The sequence below is a fragment of the Gavialis gangeticus genome, unplaced genomic scaffold (genome assembly GCF_001723915.1).
Source record: "Gavialis gangeticus isolate Ggan-Ray unplaced genomic scaffold, GavGan_comp1, whole genome shotgun sequence".
NCBI lineage: Eukaryota > Metazoa > Chordata > Crocodylia > Gavialidae > Gavialis > Gavialis gangeticus.
The window spans coordinates 79349159-79359409 of record NW_017729034.1 but is presented as its reverse complement, the minus strand read 5'-3'; the positions used below and the strand labels follow the sequence as shown (position 1 = coordinate 79359409).

At 39.5% G+C, this 10251-nt stretch overlaps 1 protein-coding gene across 4 annotated transcripts in view; it reads right to left on the bottom strand.

Moving 5' to 3' along the window:
• Positions 1-10251, bottom strand: part of SYNE1 (spectrin repeat containing nuclear envelope protein 1) — a 631505-nt gene that overhangs the window by 82352 nt on the left and 538902 nt on the right. For all 4 annotated transcript variants that reach the window (XM_019526891.1, XM_019526894.1, XM_019526892.1 and 1 more), the window contains 5 exons: positions 6745-6915; positions 5635-5768; positions 3646-3850; positions 2118-2300; positions 499-645 (listed from right to left, as the gene is read on the bottom strand). In XM_019526891.1, the coding sequence (XP_019382436.1) occupies positions 499-645; positions 2118-2300; positions 3646-3850; positions 5635-5768; positions 6745-6915 (840 nt within the window). The remainder of the gene's footprint in view (positions 1-498; positions 646-2117; positions 2301-3645; positions 3851-5634; positions 5769-6744; positions 6916-10251) is intronic.

Below are 10251 nucleotides of genomic sequence, written 5' to 3'. Positions count from 1 at the left end.
TTTGAAAGGGTAAAAGATGTTTGGAGGGGACAGAGGCTGCTGCAGGGGGAAGGTAGGGAGCAGAGGCTGTGGAAAGCAGGCAGTGGGCAAAGGTTGCAGAGTGGATAGGGGCAGAGGCTGGGGAAGCAGGCAGGAGCAGGGGCTACAGAAAGGAGCAGAGACTGCAGGGGGCAGGGAACAGGCAACAGGAGCACTACCACAGGGGCAGCAGGGGCACAGGCTGCAGGGGGCACAAATGGCAGGGTCAGCTTGCTCCCCTACACCTGCTTTCCCCACTGCGGTGCTGGGGAGGATTTAAGATGACCCTCCAATACTTAGATTCCATACATGAAAAATTATTACAAATTTTAAAATTTTCCCTATATAAAATCTAATTCTTGGGAAGTTGTTTTAAATTCAAAGTCATCTTGGATTTGGTTAAATACCTTTATATCATGTTATAAATTAATCAACCTAGCACTATAATGTAATGCAATCCTGTCAATATTAGTCACTCACTTTGAGATCATCCATCCTGTTCTGAATCGTGGAGAGGTCTGATGAATGAGTAGGGTCCTGTTCTTTCAACACTTCTTCAGCTTCTGTTATCCAGGCCTCCAGAGCTTCCAGACTCTTGGCAAATGTCTCGTAGTCCAGGATGCCAGTCTTCGGTACAAAAGAACTCAGTGTTTAAAAGCCTACATCTGATTGTATAACTATCATGTACTCAATCAGTCACTAATTCCCATTCTGATGTTCACAAACTCCTGCAATAGCACTTCTCATTGCTAGCAACATGACAGTTGTTTGTTTCTGTTTTGTTCTTTTATAGTGGAGCTAGTATTTGGTAATGCTGATGGTAGTGCTGGTGCTTTCATGGTAAAGTCTGAATTTTTTCTGAAAGTTCAGTTTTGGGTTTTTTTGCTACACATAGGAAAAAACTGGCCATGGGAAACAATTAAAACATTTGCTTTTAAAGTACTCATTCAATAAAGCACCCAAGCACATGCTTAAGTACTTGGATGAAAATGGCCAAAGGTATATATTTAATTCTCAGGGATTTCATAAGTCAGCCAGCTGAGTTAGAAGTTCAAGGAAGTTACAAATAGTTATTAAAAAAAATAGGGGTGGTTTCCCGGGTTTTCAAGAGCCTCTGGATTATAAATAGCATTGTTTGATATTTTAAACCTCGTGCAACTGTTGATTTTAATAAAATCACATGCACAGGCTCATTTAAAAAGAACGAAATATATTACTAATAATTTACTGGTGTAAGGACCAAATAAGAGAGCTGCAATTAAAATTATTTCAAGACATCAGTGACACTGAATATTCTGCTTAAGATGTGCTTGTAACAAAAATAAATATTGGTTGCAGTTACATTTCAGATGGTTACAAAATCTTCTATGATATTAGTTTTTATTTTTGGTTGATCTTTAAAAAAAAATATGAGCGCCTTCTAGGCACGTTCAACTCCTTTGGTTATGCCACTAAGTCATCTGAACAGATGACTGTTTCAGGTTTTCTGTGTTATGGCTCCGAACCCTTACTTTTAGTCAACAGTGGTCCTGGATATTTTCCATGCCATTGAAAATTGGGTGATGAACACAGACTCTTTATTGATTCCTTTACAGATCTGAAAAGTGGGATTGCAGCTTAACTCTTTTTTTTTTTTCAAAGCAATGGTAAAAGCTCTTATGGACTTAAATGTGAGGAGTTGTTAATAACTGGGAGGAAGGATCATTTTTGGATGTTTTCTTGGTACCTAATAGCTATAAAGTGCTTATACTGCTTACCTGCTTGTTATGTCTACAATTACTATGGATCTTCTAGATTCCCATGGACACATTCAGCACTTTTCATGGCTGTCTTTTCCTTTTCCATTACCTGATTACCTCCCCAGTTTCCTTCAAGGAGTTTAAGCACATTTACTTCTCCCTCCTTTGACTGCATGCTACACATAATACATAAATGCCTATGAATTGCTGTTATGTATACAGCGTAGATTTCTTTTGGTGCACTTTGTGCATGCTTGCCTGTGTGCACATTTGGTGCACTTTGTGCATGTGCCTTTGTGCACATTTCTGCAGACAGAATGAGACTGTCAGCACTAAGGAATATGAACAAATTCTTTGTACCTGAAGTATAGCCTGTTGCTTGCCAAGAGCCTGTTCTAAGGCTGACAAGTTTTGACTCAGAGAAAGGTGATCAGACTGGATGGCTGCTGCTGCAGAAGTCTCCACTTGTTTTTTAAGCTGGTCTCCCAAGTCATGGAGAACTAAGAGAGAATCTTGTGCTGTCCTCAGGCCTTTGAGCAGGTCCTACAGTAAGACATAAGCAAACACAAACTTGAAAATCACCTGCTTTAAAAAAGTTAATAGCTGAGGCTGAGAAGAAAGGGGGCCTAAACACTTGACATGGAATTCAAGGGAATAAAAGGAATGATTACACTTAAACATAGTTAGTACTATACTCCACTGTAGAAACCTCTTGCAACTCTTACCTGGCTTAAATTAGTGTGGAAAATAATTTAAAGGAAAAAATGTGATGAAATGCATATGTTCAAAAGCCTGGGAATGAGCTGATTAGACAGATGATTAGCTATCTTTGAGCAAGTTGTGAGAACTGAAGATGAGTTGATGTAGCATCTTTTCTAGTAGTAGAGATGTTTAGTAATCTGTTCAAATCTGAGCAAATCCCCCATTCTTGCTGAACTAATCCACTAGTAAAACATACCAAAGAGATTTTACTCCCTTATTATTCATGGAAAAATTCTACATGGCAAAAGGATTTAATATCAGTGCAGGAAAAGAGAATGCTGCTTTTCTGGTTAGAAGTTTCTTATGGCAGCAAATGGCTGATGCTTATGAGTGCAATTTTAGGTAGCAATTTTTGTTTCCTGTAAATTGTTCATTAACATTGAACTGACTGAAAAAAGAAAGAGCTTACTTATAAACAGGCATACAATGGACTAAGAGAACTAAACATGGAAAAAAAAAGTTTAAGTTGAGGAGAAAATGTAAGGCTTTGGTTTGACATGTGAATAATTTGGTGAAGGGGCAGAATCTTAAGACTGCAACAATATATATGGTTCCCTTTCATGTGGATGAAAAGGTTGGATGGAGCAGAAACTTTGGACTCATCTCTTCTTTTTTGCCTGAAAAAAACCTGACAGCTTTAAGTAGATGGGTGAGCTCAAAGCTCATACTCATGTGATGATGCCCATTGAAGTCTATGGGACCACTTGTATGAGTAAGGGTCATGAGGATAAGCAGAGAATGTATGATTGGACCTAAAGATAATTGATCTGTTTTCACTGTAGTGTTAAGCCACAAACAGAAAAAAATAACAAGGAAAAGCACGAGGAACAAAGTGAGAGGATGCATGTAAAAGTCTAAGGAGCTCAATACGACTGACTTAGTACCCTGGGATCAAGAAGGGCAGAATAGATCATTTTGGCATGGTGTCTCAGAGTGCTTTGGTTAGCAGATCTAAGGCCCACACTTACATATCCAAGGGATTCTTCAATGAACAAAAAATACTATACTTACATACAAGTGCTGAAAACACATATTGAAGAAGCTCGAGTAGATTGGTCAATATCAGAAACTCCAATGCAATTTTAGACCATAGAATAAAAAGAAAATACTGATCTGCTCAACATACATTGCAATCCTGAATCCAAACAGTGACTTCATCATCAGCTATATCCTTGTTAGTGGCTTTCTTCAGCAGGTCATTGGTCTGGTCCTCATACTGCTGGACTTTTGAAGAGCACTCGCTGCAGTGGTCTTTGTATTTCTGCCAAAGTTGAAGCAGAGCCTTACTGGAGTGCAGTTGTTCTGCAATTTCTTCCAGAAGGTTGTTCCACCTGGTAGAAAAATCAAACGGATTGTCAAATCATGCGAGTTAACAGAACTACAGGGGAGTAACCATTGCATACTCTTTGCAGGCTTATGAGAGGAATAAGTTCAGTCTATTACTTTGATAAATAATGGTGTGCAAGAGGTCACTAACTTAAGTTATACAAACTGATCTGGTTTTAAACTGTCATATCATCTTCTTTTTTTTTTTTTTTTTTAAAGTAAAGGGTGGCACAATTCTTCTGGAACAACTGAAACAAAAGACAAAACCTGAGGAACGTATATTCTAGGCCTGTTCAAATTTCCATTTTGCTTCAGAAGGATAGTTCATCTTGTCCAAAAAGTGGCCAATGTGAGATACAACAGAAGAAGAATCAAGAAATACAACGGTAGGCAGATGTGGGATGATTTAACTCTCAGGAAAGTCTCCTCCTAACAACTAACAGTACACCCAAGTACAGTATTTATGTCCCCTATTTAATCCCCTTTTTAAGACTGGATAGCCAGATATGTACCATGATTATCTATATAGAAAGGTTCAGAAAGGGACTGGATATATTAAAGTCCTAGAAGCAGTGAATTATACAGTCTAAATCTCACAGGCTGGAAAAAAAAATTTCCTAGCTTCTTTTTCAACTCTTGTCTTCTTTCAACTCACTGGGCGCATCTACACGAGATGCTAACGGTGCAGTAGCCTAATAATACTGCATAGTAGCGCATCACAGCACAAACAGTGCTAATATGCTACTGCACAGTAGCGTCACTTAAAAGGCGTTAGCTGGAGCTACTGTGAAGTAACTCCACTTACTGCGCATTTATTTAGTACTTCATTATGTAAGTACTAAATTAAATGTGCAGTAACCATTGCACATTAATGAATGCGTAGATGCCCCCACCGTCGTCTTATTGTGGTACTAAGGCAATAAAAACAGAAATTCCCTGCCCTATGGCTTTCATTACTCTTTCAAACGCCTGCTCTAAGGAAAACAATCTTCATTTAATTTTTTATCACTCCTGTTTGGAACCTAGAAATTTTGCAGTACTCTCTTTGAGACAGGATAATCCATACTGCCCACAATATTCTACATATATTCAAGAATGAAGCACTGAACTATACAAGTTTATTTGAAGCAATACCCAAGTCCCTTTGCTAGGTCAATACATTTAACTGAGAATGTATTAATGTAGATTTATGTGTTCATAAGCTCAATTTTTAGTACCCCCCTGTGAGGCATAATTTATGTTACTGAGCAACACAACAGCAAATTAAATACAAAATAATGTAGGCCCTTATGAATTCCATAAAGTCTGATCTAGATTTTAACAATCAACATTTTTTTTATGTATTTAAAAATAAATTAGAACCACATTTAAAGATTTTATTTTAAATAAATAAAGATGTGTAAGATGAGCCAAAACCAATTTAAAATTATGGTTGGTACACCACTAGCTTTTAAGTTAGAATTTTAGGGTCCTATACATGTGAAGCAAGGTTGCTCTGAGGTGCTGTAAATGCAGTGTATTAGGGCAGACTCAGTTAACTGGAAATTACCACACTCCAGCAGCCTCCACTGTCATGTGTATCAGTGTTGCTGAAAATTGGTGGCAGGGTGCTTTACACTACAGCTTGTTTGATGACTTAAGCACTTCACTGCCATTTTTGAGTGTGGGGACAGTGATATACATGATGTTTGGGTGCCTTTAATTAGTGCGGCTCACTAATCAAAGTTTCTCTCCCCTCACCCCCATCCTAGAGCATCCTTACTATTCAACCCAGAAGCAGTTTTCATACCTCATGTTGACATCTTTCAGAGTATCAGTAAGTACTTCTGTTACTGGTGGATGACACTCTTTTAATAACTGGTTGGTCACTGAGCCAAATTTCTGTAAGCTGTTCTCTTGCTTTTCCAACTCATCCTGCAGGCTCTGTATAAAAAAAACAAGAAAAAGAAAATGAAAGCACTGTAACCTACACTGTAAGACTCTGCATTAGAAAATGTTTTAAACAAGAAGACATTCTTGAGTAGCATCGTCAATCAAAAGATTGCAGTACATGCTAGTACACCAGAAAGAGAAAGCTGACTGCAGGCCAAGTACTGGACTAATAAAACTTTCTATAAAGTTAAAGAAAGGGGGGGTGGGGAGTGAGAAAGAGAGAGAGCGAGACAAGGAAGAATAATTTATGGAACCTAACAGCATGAGCAGTACAAAACAAAGTAGAATTTTTTTAGCAACACAAGAAAATGCATGTTTGTTAAAACGGTTTTCCCTTTAGGCATTCTTTACTATTTTATTTAGACTGAGCAGATGTGTAAGCTGCTCAGAGGATCTCAAACTTTTTAACAGTGGAGTTAACTTCTTAACAAAGGCAGAGCATACCCGACATCATCCATGCTTACCCTTGGATATATACAGCTATGGTAACCGCTTACTTAAGGCTGGATTATAAGGAAGGGGCACTACACCCCGGGAAGGAAACTGGGAGATTTCACATAACCTCCCTCCTATTCTATGGGGGGAGTAAACTATATTCTCTATAATTTGTGGGGGAGGAAAGGAGGCCGGGCCCTTGCTCTGCACAGTCTTTCCACATTTATAGATTCATTTTTTCTAGTAGTAATATACTTCTAGAAATTAGAACTGCTTTGAAATTTAAGAGAAGAATATTTTGATTAACAAATATTTCACTCAAATGCTGCTTTTTTTTGTATCTAGGACCAACTGTATTAGAAATTTATACTAAGATGTTTGTTTAGTTCATAAGGTTTTAACTTAGCAGCATATATGAGTCTCCATATTTTAAGGGTCAAAACTGGTAGTCAGCTACATTGACAAGTCAGCACAGAGAACAGAATTTATCTCCAAATATTTCCCTAAGGATAGCAAGAGGCTTCATTTTCACCTGAAGGTTGTCAACTTGGACTTTCACTGCTTCCATAGAACCTGTGAGAGGATGAAAGCGGGACAAAGAGTATCTGGCTTCCATCAGGTAGCTATTCAGTTCTTCATAAGCCACTTTGTATATGCTCCACTGATCAAGAACAGACTGCAACAATATCTTCAGTTGGCTAACCTGGTGGCAGGGGGAGAAAGAACCCAAATGGTAAACATGAAATGCATGAGAGGCATTTACTATTTGTTTAAATTATTCCTTTTATTTGCTTGTGAATTAAAAAAAAGTTAAACTCACTCCAGCTTTGGTGCTTTTTGTTCTTTGGTCAAACAAATTTCATGTGGAACCTTTCCACATAGCAGTTTAGGCCAAGACTTTCAGGTGTGATTAATATTTTGGGTGTCTCAGTTTTGGTTGCAGAACTTGGCATATCTTAATGCAGCCTGATTTTCAGATAGTGGATGCTTGGCATTTAGAGCTCAGTTCACAAAGGCATTGGGGTCCGTTGAACATAATGGGGCTCTTAGTCTGTAAACCACATGGGTTTGTCCCTATTAATTATGCGCACATGGAATGCAATCTATAAATAAACTAGAAAAATATTTTTTCACAAGATAAAGCTGATTTGGGATTGAGCCAGTATACAGCACAGTGGGGAACCTGAACTGGAATTTCTCTGAAGTTTCTGCTTTGTTCTCTAGAATCTTGGCTTTTGTGCTTTTAATTAATTTCAGTTTTTATGGCTGAGGAGTAAACCTCATAACTGTGAACATAGTGTTACCTGTGTAGAAGCAGCTGACTGAGTCTGTAGAGAGCTTGGAACATCTGAGAGGTGTGAGCTGCCCCATTAATCTTAGTGAGGTATTAACCCAGATGCCTATTATTTCACTCCTCACAGAATCATAGAAAAAGGGATTTTTGGATGGTATCTAATCCAGTCACCTTTTCAAAATGAGATCATCCCCATCCCCAGACAAAAAAAAGTCTAACTTGCACTTAAAAACTTCCAGTGACAGATTTTGCAACAGATTCTACCATCTGTTTCTGTGTTTAACTACTCCCAAAATTCAAAAATTCTTCCTAATATGCATTCTATATCACCATTGTTGCAATTTAAGTCCATTACTTGCTGTCTTGTCCCTACTGGGCATAGAGAACTAAGAGGATGTTGATCAATATAAAACATACTTTTATTGTTTGATGACTATTAACAAGTCCCCCTTAAGTGTTTTCTTCTTAAAACTAATTATTCCTGCTTCTACCAATCTGCCCCCACAGGTCATGTTTTTTAGACCTCTAATCTTTTTTCTCTCTTGTGTACTCTTTTCAATTTGTGCTTGCCTTCCTTGAAGTACAGTGCCTAAAACTGGACAAAATACTCCAAGCTGAGGCCTTACTAGTGCTACTTAGAGTGTAAGAATTCTCCCTGTATGTTGCATACAGCATTCCTGTTAATGTATTCCAGTATGTTCTTAGATTTTTTTTTGCAATAATACTACATTGGTAATTTGTATTCAGTTTATTGTCCACCACAAACTCCAGATCCTTTTCTGCAATACATACACAATATATATGCATAGTGCCAATGTGTTCCCCATCATAAAGTAGCCAAGGCCAAACAGCAGAACCAATGGCCTATGCTCCATTGTAAGGGGACTGAAGCTAAGAGTGGAGATCAGAGAGCAGCACAGTTTTTACTTTGAACATCTGCACAATACACTTAGTGGTGCCTCATTTTAGCAGGCCACATGGATCGGGATTGCTTTGTGAGGCGAGCATATACAAGCACCAATGTCAGGGGCTCAAGGCTAATTCCCAGCTATGGTCCAGCACTAGCTTCAATCAAATAGTGTACCGCCTGGTGTGCTAGCCTCTGTAGTTGTGTGTGGAGGAGCTCTGAGACTGATTCCTGGGAATGGCTCCCAAGTCATTCATTATCAGCAATCCCTTGATCCAAGGATGATGGGTCTTGAGGTGACTTAAGAGTCCAATCCTTGAGCCACAGATCCGTCCACAGAAGTTGCAAGTATTTCTGCAGGAAGAGTAGGCCTTAGGCTTAGATTTCTCTCCTTTTCCTTTCTCTGCTTACTCTTCTTCAAGGGCAAGGCATCTTACCTTGAAGTGGGCTGCCATTTGCTTGAGGTGCGGTGCCACTGAAGTCAGGTGAGTTCCTTCCACTTCTTGATATTGGCATCTCCTTTCCTGAGGTATGTCTTCAAAGTATCCTTGTAGTACTGAAACAAAATCCTGAAGGAGGTGCTAGTACACTGGATCCTGTGCTGGATCTCCTCAGTTTTCACTTTCCAAGAGAAGTGGTTACTGAGATAAAGGAAGTCCTCAGCTACCTCTATGGTCTTTCCCTTGGTGGTAATTCAGGGACTGGGGGTCACATTCATGGCCTGGATTAGGCTGAAAGAACACTTTAGCTTAGTCATCGCTGAGAGAGAGGCCAAAGATCGGTAAGCTTCTTTGAAGAGGTGCAGCCCAGTTTGGAGGTTTTCCTTAGAGTGCACAAGGATGGTACAGTCCTCAACGACGTATTGAGGGTCAAGGATGATTGTTTTAAATACTTCAGTCTCTGAGCAAAAACATCCCAGGTTGAACAGCCCTCAATACATTTGGTATTCAATGTTGACTCTAAAAGGGAGGCAGTCCTTAACGAAAACTAAGGATCATGGTCAAAAAACTAGAGAACAGATTTGGGCTGGTGATCTATCGTTGCCTCTCACCAGTTCAGATGACAAATGAATCTGTCTATAATACACTACAGAGAACAATGGCAGTCATCTGGTCATGGAGAAGCCTGAGGACCTTTTAGGGCATCCAAATCAGGCCAACACTTTCCACATGGCTTTGCAATTGATGGAGACAAAGGCCTCAGTGAGGTCAATAAAGGCCAAATACAGGTCCTGATGTTGTTCCTGACACTTGGACCCGGTAGGCAACAAAGATCATGTCAATTGCCTTGCAGGATAGTCTGAAACCACACTGAGATTCCAGCAGAACTTCCTCAGCAAGAGAGAGAAGACATTCATAGGAGGATGTGGGCAAGGATTTTCCCTGTTATGGAAAGAAGGGCAATACCTTGATAGTTGTGACCCACAGACTTATCTCCTTTCCTGAAGATAGTCAGAATGTTGGTATTGCTCAGGTCTCCAAGGATCTCCTCATTGTTCTAAATTCAAAGAATAAATTCATGGTGTCTTAATACCAGTTCCTTGCTGCCAGCCTTGAAAATTTCAGCAGGAATACCACCTGGTCCACTAGCCTTGCTGTTCTTGGTTTTCTCGATGGCACCCCAGAGTTCTTTTACTGTAGAAGAGTTGGCAAGAGATTTCCTTTCAGGGTGTTGGGGGACAGCTTCAGTGGTGGTATCCATCACCATCAACTCATGGTTGAGGTGTGTGCCTCAGAGTGCTATTTCATAGTTTCATAGTTTCTAGGGTCGGAAGGGACCTGAGCAGATCATCTAGTCCGAACCCCTGCCATGGCAGGAAAGAGTACTGGGGTCAAACG